We start from the raw sequence: 16,829 nt of genomic DNA on the forward strand, positions 1-16,829 counted from the left end.
ACAATGGAAAGAAGAATCCAGTGGGTAGGGTGGGCTAGATTTCTATTGCATTTCCAACATCAATAAAGAAGATGCAGAAATGGGTGGAAGACTGTGCCTAGTTATTAAAAGAGGCGTCTGCATTAAAGCTGAAGCAATGCCTTTGAAAATGAATTGTTACAAGCTTAAGTCATTAAAGCTCCCATTCAGCCTTAATGGATTGCTCATACTTGGGAGTCGGAAGCTTTTTGCTGTTGCAATTAACTTATGCATATCGTTAAGTTTGCAGCAACAACAACAAAAAAGGATTGCATACCCAACACTTAAATAAACATTTCACATTTGCTTTCTACCATACAGTAGTAAGAAGCAAGCTCTATCTCATTCTGGAAAGCAAAAAGAAGTGAAAGTAAACATTCAGTTGCCGCTTACACATTGGAACACTCCTAAATAATTTTTAAACTTCTCTGTGTTGTAGTATATATTCTTACACACCACCCCAATCTCCATGAGCGGTGTGAGGTTCCAGGGGTTCCAGGTGTTTACCCAGGGTTGTGCTTCTGTTGGGAAGATAAGGCACAGCAGTGGCTAGCGTCTTTAAGAAGTATGGTTTATTAACATATTTACACGTAAAGGTAAAGGGACCCCTGACCATTAGGTCCAGTCGTAACTGACTCTGGGGTTGTGGCGCTCATCTCGCTTTATTGGCTGAGGGAGCCGGCGTACAGCTTTTGGGTCATGTGGCCAGCATGACTAAGCCGCTTCTGGCGAACCAGAGCAGTGCATGGAAACGCCGTTTACCTTCCTGCCAGAGTGGTACCTATTTATCTACTTGCACTTTGACGTGCTTTCGAACTGCTAGGTTGGCAGGAACAGGGACCAAGCAATGGGAGCTCACCCCGTTGTGGGGATTCGAACAGCCGACCTTCTGATCGACAAGTCCTAGGCTCTGTGGTTTAACCCACAGCGCCACCCGCGTCCCCCGCGTTACACCTAGACGCTTGCAATTGGGGGGTATGGAGTATCCTGGAACAGGGCAAGGCTGGGTGCCTGGAATCCTGAGCAGAAGCACTGTAACGTACTATTGCAAGTCTCACTTGTATACAACTGCATGTAAGAAGGGCTGTCTACACACAATGGTGGAGTCAAGAGAGTCAGTGTGTGCATAAACTCTACGTAGATGTTAACCTGATCATCTTTTGCTTGAGGAGGGGGCCTGCCACTACAATGCCAATTCTCTTTCTTTCTGTTACATGTATATTTCATGCACATAGCTTGAACAGCTGCATAGGACTTAACGCACAGACTATCATTGCAACCTGTGGCACTTCTACATTTTAATACCTGCTGTGGATACTCTAAGTCAGGCATAGGCAGACTTGGCCCTCCAGATGTTTTGAGACTACAATTCCCATCATCCCTGACCACTGGTCCTGTTAGCTAGGGATGATGGGAGTTGTAGTCCCAAAACATCTGGAGGGCTGAGTTTGCCTATGCCTGCCCTAGGCCTAGTATAATATACACCAGTATTTTTTACAAGTGTCACAAAACCACATACAATTCAGTATGTGTTCATTGCAGTGCAATTCTGTATTCCCGGAAGTGAGCACCATTGAGTTCAATGGGCTTTACTCCCGGGTCAATTTGTTTGGATTACATGCTTGGACATAGGGCACTAATCCTTTCCGGCTAGTCTCAGGGGGAAGAGAATATCCAATGTATTCCTGTTTGGGACAGATCTTTGGGAACAAAACACTTGTAAGCAACAACCCTTGGTTCTATGTTTTGTATTGTGTTGTTTTTATAATAGAATTTGCAAACCAAAATAAGATTTAAAAGTTAGCATGCACTTGATCTGGCTGTCATCCTTTTATTAGTACACAGTTCATGATTTTACTAAATCATTTGGTTTGGTTTCTCTCGTGTTCTGTCTTGATGATAGTGGTTTTGGGACCTTTACGGGATAACAAAGTTGGGATCTATACCTTGTTGGATAGCTACATTAAACCTTGAAAGCAGCTAGGCAAAACCGCTAGGGTTAGAAGGCATCTGAAATTGTGGGGCTAACTGGATAAGGCTGATTTTATCTTGATGATTAGCCTTTCCACTTTGTCAATACATACAATCCCTTTCTGTTCTGTGGGTGAAGGAAGGGCCTCAGATGCTTAAAATCGAATCTTCAACAGCATTCTTGTTCACTTACATCAGCCCACCTCCTTGCTCCCAGCCTCATTTGCAGAAACAATAAACAAAGTGGGCCAGTGTTCGTTGTAAGATTGCCTCTCCTCCTCAACAAAATTCTTTTTTCTAGACGGTCTAGAAGACCGCAGGCTCCGGGGCTGGCGAGTTCCTTGACACCCAAAAGAGCTTCAGATGCTTTTAGCGTGAAATGGCTGTTTTCGTGCAGTTTCAGGGCAATAAAAGTAACACATTCCTCATATGCTGGATAAAATCAAATTGGTTTTGCGATTTCCACCTCTGTGTGTAATTGTCAGGCTCAGTCCAACGCTATATAGACAATTTAAATAGATGGGGGAGGGCAGAACAGAACTGTGTCAAGGCTTCAAGGCTAATCCATAAATGATTCAAAGAGGATCCCCCCCACCTGACCTAGAGACAACAGGGTGTGTGTGTGTGTGTGTGTGTGTGTGTACACATTCAAGGTTTCCCAAAGTAACCAACACATCAGCTTCTATGTATGTATGTATGTATGTATGTATGTATGTATGTGTCTGTCTGTCTGTCTACAGTATTGCAATTACAAAAAGAAAACAATATAAAACAGTTAGAGTTGCCCTTGGTAATTGCAATATTATTGTTCTTGCCTCAAAGTGATACCAGTTGACAAAATAGAGCAGTGGTAATAAAGACAAGCTGTGTTTCCTTAGCTGATTAATGGGATACATTGCTATATCTTAACAGAGAAGTATAGAAAGGGATTTAGTGGCGGTTTCTCTTCTTTTTTTTTTTACAGGTGCTTTTCATGAAGGGCTTATCCACATGTAGTTTTTGCCTCACTCTTTCCAGGTATAGGTCTGTCTGGGCACTCAACTTCTTACTTTATTTTTTGGTCCTAGAGCTTTCCTTGTGAAAACCAGCACTCTTTAAAGCTGAAGGGCAACAAACAACAAGCCCTAAGTCCATATGTGTCAGTAAAGGAATTCCAGACAATCAGGAGTTTCACATCACCTGAGATCTTTGCACAAAGCTCTGCTCCACATTCTGCCATTCTCTGAGATTAGGCCGGTAGGATGTGGACAGAGCCTTCTTGGTGGTGGTGGGACTTATGCGTTGGAACTGCATTCCCTAACAGGTGGGTTTAGTTGTTTGTTAGATTTCTCACTGAAAAGTCCCAGGGTGAGTTACAACAATATTAAAATAGATGGTGAAAACTAACCTTTCTGAAATATACTCAGAGTCGCAAAGTGATTTCATGCTCTTTATTCAGCTCATAGTGGTGAGGAGGAATGAATGAATGTCCCGTCAAAGTATCTGCTTTATATACATTATTTACACAATGGGCTGCACATGATTGGCTCATTCCGGAATTCTACTGTAAGCCAATCAGGTTGTGGATTCGCTTCTATCTGGAGAATGATTGGGTGGTTCCTGCCAACCAATCATACTGCTGCATTGTTCTAGGACCAATCAGACTGCTGCATTCTGAATCCTATTGTTCTAGGACCAATCAGACTGCTGCGTTTTGGATCCTATTGTTCTAGGACCAATCACCTCTGCAGTTTGGATCCTATTCAACTCAGTACATAACACTTTCCTATCAGGCTTTCTATGAAGACAAAGCTACTGTTTTTATCCCTTGATTGCTGCTTCTTATTCATTTTTATAGTCATATCTTTGCCATTTTGATCACGTTGCTTGTGGCGACAGCTTCAGGGTTTGAGGTGGCCCCTGTGCAAAGTGCCCTCTGGTGGGAACCATCTATATCAGTGGCCCTTTTTTAGCTTACTTTGTGGCACTGCTGGATGACTGGGGTCAGGAGCTACCATTTTGATTTTCCACACTGCCCTAATGTAGGGTTGCCATACATCCAGAATTTTCCGGACATATATGGAATGCTGCGGCCGCCGCAAGCAATGTCTGGGTGGAAATCGACAAAATGTCTGGGGAAATCCGGACATATGGCAGCCGATGTCGGGCAGTGTCGTTTTTGCCGATTTCCCTCAGAAATAGCTCAAAAACATCCAATTTCTTTGCGATTTTGCAACATCTTTGGATTTTCAATTTTTTGAAATATGGCAACCCTACCCTAACATAGTACCACTTCATGGCATTGCAAACCCAGAAACCCACAGGGGCCCTGGCAGTACCCAAGGAACCTGGGTGCTGATGGCAGGATGGCTTGATTGTACTTCTGTTGCTTTTTTTTATTTCTTTAGCCTGTACTTTTAACCATTCTTTATACAACAACACTTTGGCAGCCAGGCATCCAAAAAGCAACATAAATGTTAACATAGCATCTTTAGTAGATACCTTCCTCATTGTTAGGTGGGCCTTTATGTTAAAAAGCAAATACTTTGGTACTGTTGGTGCAGTGCTACGATTCACTACCTGATGACTGGTATACACTGCATTGTGATCGAATGAACTGCTCCCAGGAGGTTAAAGATGAGCAGAGGTTGTGTCTGTGCTGATTTTCTGATTTTCTTTTAAGATCACGGGTGCCAAAGCAACTCAAATTCCATGCCAGGAAAAGCAGTACCCTGCAATCTATCTAAATTAAGCATGTTTGCATAAACCACAGAGCCTAGGACTTGCCAATCAGAAGGTCGGCAGTTCGAATCCCCGCGACGGAGTGAGCTCCTGTTGCTCGGTCCCTGCTCCTGCCAACCTAGCAGTTCAAAAGCACGTCAAAGTGCAAGTAGATAAATAGGTACCGCTCCGGCGGGAAGGTAAACGGCGTTTCCATGCGCTGCTCTGGTTCGCCAGAAGCGGCTTAGTCATGCTGGCCACATGACCCGGAAGCTGTACGCCGGCTCCCTCGGCCAATAAAGTGAGATGAGCGCCGCAACCCCAGAGTCATCCGCGACTGGACCTAATGGTCAGGGGTCCCTTTACCTTTATATTTTATATTTATTTTTGCATCACTTGGCTTCTGCTAGTTATAACTGCCTCGGTCCTCTGCAAACCTTATGTAGGCAGCCCTCTGCTTTCTGAAATATCACTGTGCATAGCTTACATTTCTAAGCCTGTAGTTCCTGAAGCCATAAGAGCTAGAAATGGCATAAAAAGCCTATAAAATAGGCCAGTATTACCTCAGTATCACAGAAAGGAGAAAGAGAGGCTTCTTACTGAGAGGAAAGATTTGAACTCAAGACTGCCTAGTTCGTGGTTCAGTCTTTACGTTAGGTCTCTTGAGATGGCCAAAATTCCTTCATGGGGGTAAAGGTTTTGGGCTATTCAGCAAAGCATTTTCCACTGGACAATATAAATAATGGGGACCACTTGGTAACAAACTTTGACCTCCCACTGGGGGGAAAATTACTGGAGTGGGTAGCTGTTCCTGAAGTCCTGCTATTTTTTTCACATTCAAGAATGAGAACCCTTGTTATTGTATTTGCTTTGGACTTATTCATTCTACCCAGAGGGTCTTTGGGCAAAGCAGCTGAGCATTCATTTATTGCCAAATTTCAGTTTGCCCCTCATTCCCCCCCCCCCCATTTCATTCATCTTCTCAGTGTGCTTTCCTTACATAAGAGGCCAGTCTGTTTTATTCACTGTTGGGCCCTTGTATATGCTTGGAAGAGGAGTTCCCGCATCCTTATAAAGGCCAATTTAGTAGCTAGGAGCTTGGCAAGAACTTTTTCTCTGATTAATTGTTTGCAAGAAGGGAGTTGAAATGAATTTAAAATAATAATCAATAATTTACTTATATGCTGCTGCCCTGCTGCAAGGACTGAGAATGGCATACGGAACATAACCATAAAATCATACTATACAATCAATAAAAAATGCAAGTAAAACAGTTTTTAAGAGCAATATCAAAATACAATCAGCTCTTAAAGCAAAGAAAAACACAAACATAGCAGCAGCAGCAAAGTTAAAAGTTGTTACATAATAAATCTGCTACAAGCAACAATAGAGCCAAACATTATGAAAGTCCACTGAAATAAAAGTGTATTCAATTTCTGGTAAAAGACAGTGAGGGAGCCTGATGAATATCATTTTGGAGGACAGTACAATGTTGTGATAGCATCACCAAGAATGCTCTGGTGGAATCTACACAAATATAAAAACCCCTTTCCCCAATTTTATTTGTATTGGTCATTGAAACTCTGGCCAATGTAATTAGAGAAGATGGAAATATAAAAGGAATAAGCAATAAAGGAAAAGAGAAAATGAGCTTATTTGCAGATGACACCTTGCTAACAATTGAAAATCCATTGGAAAATATGCAGGTGTTAGAGGCACATTTGAAAATAATTGGAGAAATAACAGGGTTGCAAATTAATTGGTCCAAGTCAGAGATGATGATATTTAACTACAATAATGAAAAACGAATTTTTTTTAAGTACATAAGAATAGACATAAAATTAAGAAATATAATAAAGTACTTGGGAATAAATATAACAAGAAATTTAGAACAACAGAATTTTAACAAATTAAAGAAGGAAATTAAGGAAAAGCTGGATGAATATAAGAAAAAAGCTTTCATGCTGTATTTTTTTAAAAAGCCTTTTAAAAAATACATTGAATTTTCCATAAGGCTCACCATCACCATCTTGTGTCATCTTGTATATTGCACTTAAAACGTTTTATTTGCAGTTGTATACCTGAGTCTTCTGTTTCTTGTGTTCACAAGCAAGGGGTTGGACTAGATGACCCTTGAGGCCCCTTCCAGCTCTACAACTCTATGATTCTATGCCAAATCTCCTGAGATGGCAAAAAGAGCTAGGCCTCTGAGATTTATCCTAATTCCCGGACAAACCTGTATGGGAACAAGTAGTCCTCTAGGTTACCTATTCCGAGCTGCTGAGGGCTTTAAAGGCTAGAGCATGGGTAGGCAAACTAGGGGCTGGATCCAGCCCAATTGCCTTCTAAATCCGGCCCGCGAACGGTCCGGGAATCAGCGTGTTTTTACATGAGTAGAATGTGTCCTTTTATTTAAAATGCATCTCTGGGTTATATGTGGGGCCTGCCTGGTGTTTTTACATGAGTAGAATGTGTGCTTTTATTTAAAATGCATCTCTGGGTTATTTGTGGGGCATAGGAATTTGTTCATTCTCCCCCCCCCCCCAAAAAAATGTAGTCTGGCCCTCCACATGGTCTGAGGGACAGTGGACCGGCCCCCTGCTGAAAAGGTTTGCTGACCCCTTAGCTAGAGTCAGCACTTTGAACAGCCCAGAAGCATACAGGAAGCTAAAGTAACTAATGAACATAACATCGGAGTTATGCGCTAACCTGTGAAAGCCAGATAAAAGTCTTGCTGCTGCATTTGGATCAGTTGACGCTTCTGGACTGTATTCAAAGGCATACCAGTCTAGGGCACAGGGTGTCACAGAAGCATGGATGACAAACCACACCTGCCTTCTCCAGGTACGTCTTCAGCTAGCATTTCTACAGAAACTTATAAAAAAGTCATCCTAGCAACTGCTGCGGGGACGCGGGTGGCGCTGTGGGTTAAACCACAGAGCCTAGGACTTGCCGATCAGAAGGTCAGCGGTTTGAATCCCCGCGACGGGGTGAGCTCCCGTTGCTTGGTCCCTGCTCCTGCCAACCTAGCAGTTCAAAAGCACCTCAAAGTGCAAGTAGATAAATAGGTACCACTCCGGTGGGAAGGTAAACAGCGTTTCCGTGCGCTGCTCTGGTTCGCCAGAAGCGGCTTAGTCATGCTGGCCACATGACCCGGAAGCTGTATGCCGGCTCCCTCGGCCAATAAAGCGAGATGAGCGCCGCAACCCCAGAGTTGGACACGACTGGACCTAATGGTCAGGGGTCCCTTTACCTTTAGCAACTGCTGCCAGCTAAGTATTCAGGAAAAGTGATGGATCAAGGAGTACCACTATCTTGTTAACACTCACATGCCACCAGTTTATCACTTCCACTGCCTTGGAGCTGTGTGTCAATTTAGGAATGGACAAATCCATTGAAGCAGAGATAATCCACCAACCACAGCCTTGGGCAGCTAGCAGACAGGGCTCCTTGCTGCCTCATGCCTTGAATGAAAATAAAGCAAGTTCCGCTACCAACGACTTATTGACATTTCCTTCCTCTCGGGGTGGGGATTGTGTATGGGTCGTGTGTGTCCCGCCCCCCGCCAGCTACAGTGGTGCCCCGCAAGACGAATGCCTCGCAAGACGAAAAACTCGCAAGACGAAAGAGTTTTCCGTTTTTTGAGTCGTTCCGCAAGACGAATTTCCCTATGGGCTTGCTTCGCAAGACGAAATGTCTTGCGAGTTCTTGCGAGTGTGTTTCCTTTTTCTTAAAGCCGCTAAGCTGTTAATAGCCGCTAAGCCGTTAATAGCCGCTAAGCCGCTAATAGCCGTGCTTCGCAAGACGAAAAAACCGCAAGACGAAGAGACTCGCGGAACGGATTAATTTCGTCTTGCGAGGCACCACTGTACAATCCCTTGTAAGGGAAATGGAAAGTCATCAAGTCCCATTACTCCCAGGGGGACTTGCTGTATTTTCATCCCAGGTGTGCAGTGTCAAGGAGTCCCATGTGCTAGCTACTACAGGTGGCCGAATAACCTATTTTTAAAACATTTAAACATAATATTTTAGATTAACAGAGGGAGGGCTGTCTCATAAAGGAATCCACACAACTGGATTACAAAGTGGATCCGTAATCTGATCTGGGTCATGATCACGCCTGGATTAAATCAGGTGCGTGTCCACTTCTGACTCTGAGTTTAGCAGATTCCTCCTACAGGTTGCATAATGGTAACTGCTCAGCCAGACCAGGATAAAAAAAAACCCCAAAACATTCCTGGTCGCTAAACGTGTCTTTGTTTTAGTAGTCTCATTTAGGGTAGCAGTGGGGAAGTCTTTCAGTTGTTAGGCAATTAGGAGTCAAAAACACTTTCTGATCTACTGCAGGCATGTCCAAAGTCTGCTTCGGGGGCCTAATTCGGCCCTCTGGTAGGTTTAATATGGCCCCTGTGGCAGTTTATTTCCTGTGGCTAAATCCCCCCCAAAAGCTCTATAACTTCAATCCTAAAAAAAGCTCAACAACTTTGGAATAATCCTCCCAAAAGCCAAAAAAGCTCAACAACTCCAATCCAAACTCAACAACTGCAATCCTAAAAAAAGGTCAACACTCATGTTCACTTCATCAAATCCAGTCCTTTTTGAAAAAAGTTTGGGCACCCCTGATCTACTCAGAGATCTACCAAGATATCCCAAGCTGGATTGCAAGAAAAGCTATTCCACTCAAACACTCACCCTTTGGATTCATGGAGTCAGTGGCCTTTGGCAAGGCTAACTCCTTTCTCCTTGCATAACTGTAATGAGGATAATTAAATGGTACATTGCATGCCAAAACAGAGATTCTGACTGATCTTATATCAGTGGTTCCGTTGTTGAACCATGGCGGCATCAGGAAGGGGAATGCAGCTTGTCATTTGACTATATGGTGTGTAATTTGTCTGTCTTTGATGTAGGTCATTAAGCGTGCAAGTGCTTTATTAGCCATCTGCTTCCCTCCCCTCCCTTCCCCCATCTGGACACAGAATCTTTAAAAGAGACATTCACTTAAATTGGGTTGGAAAGGAAATCTTATTAGAAGTTTTGGGTGTCCCCCTCTCCCATTTCAACCCTGCCTTGCCAACAAATGTTTAAGGCAGTTTGAAATCAATCACACTTTCAAAATCTTCACAGCAACCCTGCAAGGTTGGTTATACAGATAGATTGGGGTTTGTTCTCTAGGCTATCTATCAAGCTGCCTGATTAAACAATGATTTGAGGCTGGAGATCTTGCATCCAGTTCTGCCATGCTTGCTACTAAACAACCATGGCTTTGTGAAAAGTAATATAGGTGAAATCCATTCCAAACTGGAAGTATTTTCATAAAATCATAGAATTGTAGAGTCGGAAGGTCCTCAACCCCCTGCAATGCAGGAATCTCAACGACAGCATACATGACAGGTGGCCGTCCAACCTCTGCTTAAAAACTCCAAGTTCAGCTCCTCCCGTGGGCGTCTGTTCCAGTGTCAAAACAGCTCTTATGGTCAGACAGTTCTTCCTGATGTTTAGTTGAATTCTCCTTTCTTGTAACTTGAATCCATTTGTTTGGGTCCTAGCCTCCAGAGCAGGAGAAAACAAGCCTATTCCATCCTCCATATGACAGCCCTTCAGATATTTGAAGATGGCTATTATATCTCCTCTCAGTCTCCTCTTTACCAGTCTAAACTTACCCAGGTCCTTCAACCATTCCTCATAAGGCTTGGTCTCCTAACCCTTGGTTATCTTGGTCACCCTCCTCTGCATACATTCCAGCTTGTCAATATCCTTCTTAAATTATGGTGCCCAGAACTAGACAAAGTATTCCAGGAGTAAGGAAATGGATTCTTAACCCTTTCTTTGGGTGGGTGGCTGTTGCTACAAGTCATACATTTATGTATTTATTTTTTCATAAACTGTATATGCTGCAGAAAAAAAAACTCAGAGACGTTTCTAACAAGGAGTGAAATCCCCAGAATTACAACAAAGGTAGAGCTATGTAGCTTTGATTTTTATATGATAAGCAGAGACAGAATACAAAGTAAACACACAACTGCTTTAACACCACGCTGTATCACTACAAAAACGCAACCAGTTTGGGAGAGGATAAAGTTCGCAAAGTGGAGTGGAGGAATTTGTTTTAACGTTTCTTCACATGTCTTGGACCAGCTGTCTTCCTTGTTTCCTTACCCCCTACTGCAGCCCCTGGTTGCTTGCAAGAGGCAGGGGGCAAGCTCAATGGCTGCAGCAACTAGTTTCTTTAGCACTGGCACTTGGGACAAATGTCCCACTCGCTTAAAGGCCGGCCGGCCGGCCATACCATTGTAAGTTACTAACAGTTATTTTCTGGAAGGTGGTTGTGCTGAAACCAAAAAAAGGGGACTTACTGTATTTTTCGCCCTGTAGGGCGCACTGGCCCATAGGACGCACCTCATTTTTGGGGGGGGGAAATGAATAAAAAAATTTTATTTCCCCCCCAGCCCCCAGAACAGGCTGCTATCCGCAAGCCTTGCGAGCCCGGCGGCAACTCCCACCGGGCTCGCAAGGCTTGCGGAAACCTGCGCGAAGCACGGGGCGTCCTCTGGAGGGCGCCCCGTGCTCCGGGCTGCCGCCTGCAAGCCTTGCGAGACCGCGGGAACTACCCCCGGGCGCGCAAGGCTTGCGGACACCTGCGCGAAGCACGGGGTGTCCTCTGGAGGGCGCCCCGTGCTCTGGGCTGCCGGCTGCCGCCCGCAAGCCTTGCGAGACTGCGGGAACTCCCCCCGAGTGCGCAAGGCTTGCGGACACTTGCGCGAAGCACGGGGCGTCCTCCGGAGGGCGCCCCGTGCTTTGGGCTGCAGGCTGCTGCCCGCAAGCCTTGCGAGCCCGTGGGAACTCCCGCTGGGCGCGCAAGGCTTGCGGATAGCTTCCTGAAGCCTGGAGAGCGAGAGGGGTCGGTGCGCACCGACGCCTCTTGCTCTCCAGGCTTCAGCGAAAGCCTGCATTCGCCCCATAGGATGCACACACATTTCCCCTTCATTTTTGGAGGGGAAAATGTGCATCCTATAGGGCGAAAAATACGGTAAATGTTGAAAATAAGTATTCACTATCTGAAGCTGAAGCTAAGGCTGCATAAATAAACCACATTGCTCAATCATCAACTGTCTGTGCTATTTGTTCTTTCTCAAAGGGAAGCAATAAGTCGGCTGTGTGAAGCTGTACCAGGAACGCAAGGAGGCATAAAAAAGAGGAAGGTAAATATGAAACTCCTGGAAATTTACCATTTACTAGTATTTGCTTGTTTTAATATATTTAAGCAGGCATCGAGCAATCAGACACAGGCTAATCCCAAAGCAGCAGAATTTCTATTTTTTAAAAAATAATATTTATTAATAATTTCAGAATTACAGAAAAAGAAAAGGAATAAAAAACAACTGCAATGCATAAAAGGAAAAAAAAGAAAAAGAGAAAAAAAGCAAAAAAAGCGTAAAAACATAAAAACCAATATAACAATACAACAAAAAAGGAAATAAAAAAGACACAAATCCCGAATCACATATCTCCAACTTCTATTTGCTTGTTTCGTTGACCTCCTCATACCTCCCTTTTTGTATTCTAGTTTAGTTCGTTATTTCAGCAAATTCTTTCCATCTTTCTCAATTTTTATTAAATAATTTATCTTATCAATTTAACCTATTAATTGACTCAACAGATCCTTTCCATCTTTCCCCATATTCTATTATTCTAATTACCTTAATTTATTTAACCTTGTCTTACCATGAAATGCCTTAAGGCTTAAAACTTAGTACTCAGTTATCCATAACTCCTGATGTCATTTCTGCAAGAGTCATATAGTTTCATTCCAATATTTTCCCCAATATTCATTCATTTTAGGCTAATTCCCCAAATAAAAAAATTTCCTTTATAAATTTTCTTCCAATCTTCATCCAGCGTCTCTTCTTCCTGGTCTCGGGTCGTGTCAGTCCTTACTGTCCATTCCATCTAGTCCATCAACCTGGAAGTCTTATGTCCGAGGCCCTTAAGTCTCTTCCATGCCCCTTCTGCAAATCTTCTTCTTCTTGTTTATACTTGCCCTTTTCCTTGTCTTTTGTTGGTCTCTTTCTTAATTTCTTCCCTTTCTCGTTGGGGAGCAGATCTCTGGGGGATTCCAATCCAAAATTGTCTCCATCTCCCTTCATCAAAGCCACCCATTCCCCACAGTCCCACTCCCCACAGTCATCAGTGTAATCCAAAAGGTATTTAAAAGGATATTTCAAAGTCTCTCCAAAGTTAAGAACTTCCTCAGCTCCAGGCTCCCCCTGGCCCACTCCAACTTCAATTTTCAATGACAGCAGCTTATGCTCCTGTAGGGCCTCGGGTCTCTCCATTTGTATTATTTGAGGTGCGACCGCATCCTCCTCCATTATCTTCTGCACTTGCCCAGTCAATACAGGTTCATGGGTTGGTCCTTGAATGGTTTCTGTATCAATGTTCCCTGTTTGTCCACAGTTATTAACCACAACAGTCATCAAGTCCATTTTCTCATTCATCAAATCCATCTTTTCGTGCATCTGTTCCAGCAAGGCACTTGTCTTGCATAAAGCAAGCACCCAGACTTCCTTCCAGCTCATATTTAGTCAAGGTCAGAAAAGTCTGTTCCCACGATCTTAATCTGACAGCTGTTGGGTCCTCAAGTAGACTGTAGCAACAATTTAACAGGCTCCCTCTAGAGGAGACAATTTCTATTTGTATCCATTTTTTTAAGGCAAGTCCAGCAAAGGAAAATTACTTTCATTTTTCAGATATTTTGTTTCATTGGAATGCAAAAGGCAACATTGGAATCAGTTTATTTCTCTTCTTTAGCTATCTGTCAAAGTATTCCATTCACAGTCAATGAACCTCTCCGACTATTTCTGTCTCTGACACCCCGTTCCCAGGTTAGAGACGGTGGAAACTTATCTTTCTTCACTCCCTCTCCTGCAGGGGTTAAACAAAGTCCCCCCCCTTTTCTCCTGCTTCCAAGGGGGTTTCAATAATTATAAATGAAGGAAATTAAGACTTTTTTAACGACTTTCCTGGATTTAGCTTACGAGGTTTTTGCTTTAGTCTATATACAAAAAGCGGAAGGCGGACTTCCTGTTTTGAACCTTCCCGCTTCGATGCCAAATTAAGATATTTCTTGATCCAATTTTCCGTTTCTACTCACGGGTACTTGTTTTAAATCCAATTGTCCACAGGAAAAAGTCAGCGCTCTCCGGCAATGGCTGTGCGGCTTCACTCCGTGAAAGTAGCAATCAGTTCGCAGCACCGCGCCACTCACCCCACTTCGCTCCGGCGCCCCGAAAAGGGGTTCCCGGTGAGTAGGGGGGGCGCTCCTGGTGCCCTGCCGAACCCCACGTTCCCAGGCTTCCTCCGCCTGGGATTTCTAGCGGGTCCCCGCCTTCGCCGCGGTGGGAAGACCCAGTTTTCACGGAGCTAGTTCCTCCGGTCGGAGGAACTCCGCCATTCGCCGATCGCGCTAACCCGGAAGTCCAAAGCAGCAGCATTTCTAAAGCAACAGCAATACACCCAAAGGCGTGTTTCTGCTGCTTTCAGAAACTTCTTGTTGTTTAGTCGTTTAGTCGTGTCCGATTCTTTGTGACTCCATGGACCAGAGCACACCAGGCACTCCTGTCTTCCACTGCCTCCTGCAGTTTGGTCAAACTCATGCTGGTAGCTTTGAGAACACTGTCCAACCATCTCGTCCTCTGTCGTCCCCTTCTCCTTGTGCCCTCCATCTTTCCCAACATCAGGGTCTTTTCCAGGGTGTCTTCTCTTCTCATGAGGTGGCCAAAGTATTGGAGCCTCAGCTTCAGGATCTGTCCTTCCAGTGAGCACTCAGGGCTGATTTCCTTCAGAATGGATAGGTTTGATCTTCTTGCAGTCCATAGGACTCTCAAGAGTCTCCTCCAGCACCATAAATCAAAAGCATAAATTCTTCGGCGATCAGCCTTCTTTTTGGTCCAGCTCTCACTTCCATACATCACTACTGGGAAAACCATAGCTTTAACTATACGGACCTTTGTCGGCAAGGTGATGTCTCTGCTTTTTAAAATGCTGTCTAGGTTTGCCATCGCCTTTCTCCCAAGGAGCAGGCGTCTTTTAATTTCGTGACTGCTGTCACCATCTGCAGTGATCATGGAACCCAAGAAAGTAAAATCTCTCACTGCCTCTGTGGCTTATTCTTTTCCTAGCCAATTCAGCTCCCTCTTGGGCAAGTGGATGTGTACATTCTAGCAAATAGGAATAGTTGCTATCAGTGAAAGACGTATTGTTTTATATGCCATGCTGCATACAAACCTAGAGAGAAAGGGCCATTTTCTTTATATTTGTTTATTTATTTTACAAGCGATTAAACACTAAAATATTGTGTAACAATGGCTGTAACTATACAAACATATCTGTGCTTCTAATGAGATAGGTTAATCAAGGAACAGCCACAATGAAGGTAAACCGTCTTGAACAACAGAGTTTGCATTTACTTTAAAGTGCCTGTTATTTGATAAGCAGCCACTAGCAATGCTGAAATATTTCTCCAGCATTTTATGCCAGGCATCCCTGTAGAGGGGAGAAAAAAAGGAGAATAACACACAGCCTGAGTTTCTTCCCCTACATGCCACTGGCAACTAAATTCAATGTTAATACTAGAAATATCAATGACAACTACATTGGGACTGGACCACTTTGGCTATCCCATGTGTCCTGATTGCAGATGGAAGAGGTTTGTTTGCTCAGCTATCCAGACCTCCCCAGGTAGTTTGGGCCCCCAAAAGAAGTCATCCTCAGCTCTCTCCTCCAACACTATGGCAATCACCTCTTCCATCTTTCACAAACACCCCAGTAGTATTTGTAGCTCGGCTACTTCTAAAGTAAGTGTGGAGAATCTGTCGCCCTCCAGATATTGTAGGACTACAGCTCCCATCAGCCCCAGCCAGCATAGCCAATGGTCAGCAATGATGGAAGTTGTAGTCCAACAAAACATCTAGAGGTTTCCCCCCCTCTGTTGTCAAGGAAGGGCAGAACTCTAATTTGTTTCATCTTTATATTTGCATCTTGACCTTTCCTTCATCTGTTGAGCTGGCCTCAGTAGCCTCTAGTGCAGTTGAATATGCCAGCACTACACAGATTGCGTTTGGCTTTGTAGGGAGTGGGCCACAATTCCTTCCATATTGTTGTGCCTTTCCAGTTTGTCCCTGGGTCCCATTGAGCCCTTACATATGTTACAGATGGCTAGAAATTCTATTTTTGCTACACAGGAATCACAACATTTTAAGTACCTAAAGTCCCCCTTTCCATGTACCATAAACAGCATAGTTGCTACTTGCTACCACCTTCATGGCTTCTTTCATGCTAGTTCGGATCCTTGTAAGTTCCCTCAGTTGCTCCTTTAATGCAGTGGTGGCCAAACTTGGCCTTCCAGCTGTTTTGGGACTACAACTCCCATCATCCCTAGCTAACAGGACCAGTGGTCAGGGATGATGGGAATTGTAGTCCCAAAACAGCTGGAGGTCCAAGTTTGGCCATCACTGCTTTAATGGTATGTCTTGCCTCTCCCAAGGGTCCTGGTGTTATAATAAATACCTTGTAATAATTAACTCATTTCATTTCTCCTTGGTTACGAGTGAAATGTGAAGACTAACGGATAGGCGTTTTGTTGTCTTTTTAGCCTCCAGCTAAATTTTTATCTCCAGTGCTTGGTAAAAGTAACCTTCAGTTTTCTGGCATGAATACAAAACTGACCATCTCAACAACCAGCCTCACTCTACTGAATATTGAGACGCAGAAGGTAAGCTGGCACATTATTTTACATCAGGGTGGGGAATTTCCAGGCCTCAATATATTCATGGGCCACATCCCCTCTGCAAACAGCCCTCCTTTTTCATGCCCTCCTTGAATGTTTTCACCTAGCTGGAATTTGCCCTTGAGCTATAATCATGCCTCTGAATTACTGGTTGGAAGGCCGATGCTTTTGTGTGGTTGAAACTAGCCTAATGTTGCTTAGCCCCCAGTCGTACTACAATTCCCAGCACCAATAACAAACCACAGTTTCCAAGATTTTTCTGAGGGGGAGGCATGTGGTTTTAAATGTATGGTGTGCATACAGCCAATGTAACTTAGCCTGTAACTAAGCCTAAATGTGTATTAACTAAAAC

General features: G+C 43.9%; 1 protein-coding gene across 3 annotated transcripts in view; it reads left to right on the top strand.

The window, feature by feature from the left end:
• The window catches only part of SHC4 (SHC adaptor protein 4), a 56,765-nt gene that overhangs the window by 25,119 nt on the left and 14,817 nt on the right, over positions 1–16,829 (top strand). For all 3 annotated transcript variants that reach the window (XM_080980387.1, XM_080980385.1, XM_080980386.1), the window contains 2 exons: positions 11,828–11,891; positions 16,343–16,462. In XM_080980387.1, the coding sequence (XP_080836513.1) occupies positions 11,828–11,891; positions 16,343–16,462 (184 nt within the window). The remainder of the gene's footprint in view (positions 1–11,827; positions 11,892–16,342; positions 16,463–16,829) is intronic.

The sequence above is a fragment of the Podarcis pityusensis genome (assembly GCF_964106645.2).
Source record: "Podarcis pityusensis genome assembly, chromosome: 14".
Taxonomy (NCBI): domain Eukaryota; kingdom Metazoa; phylum Chordata; class Lepidosauria; order Squamata; family Lacertidae; genus Podarcis; species Podarcis pityusensis.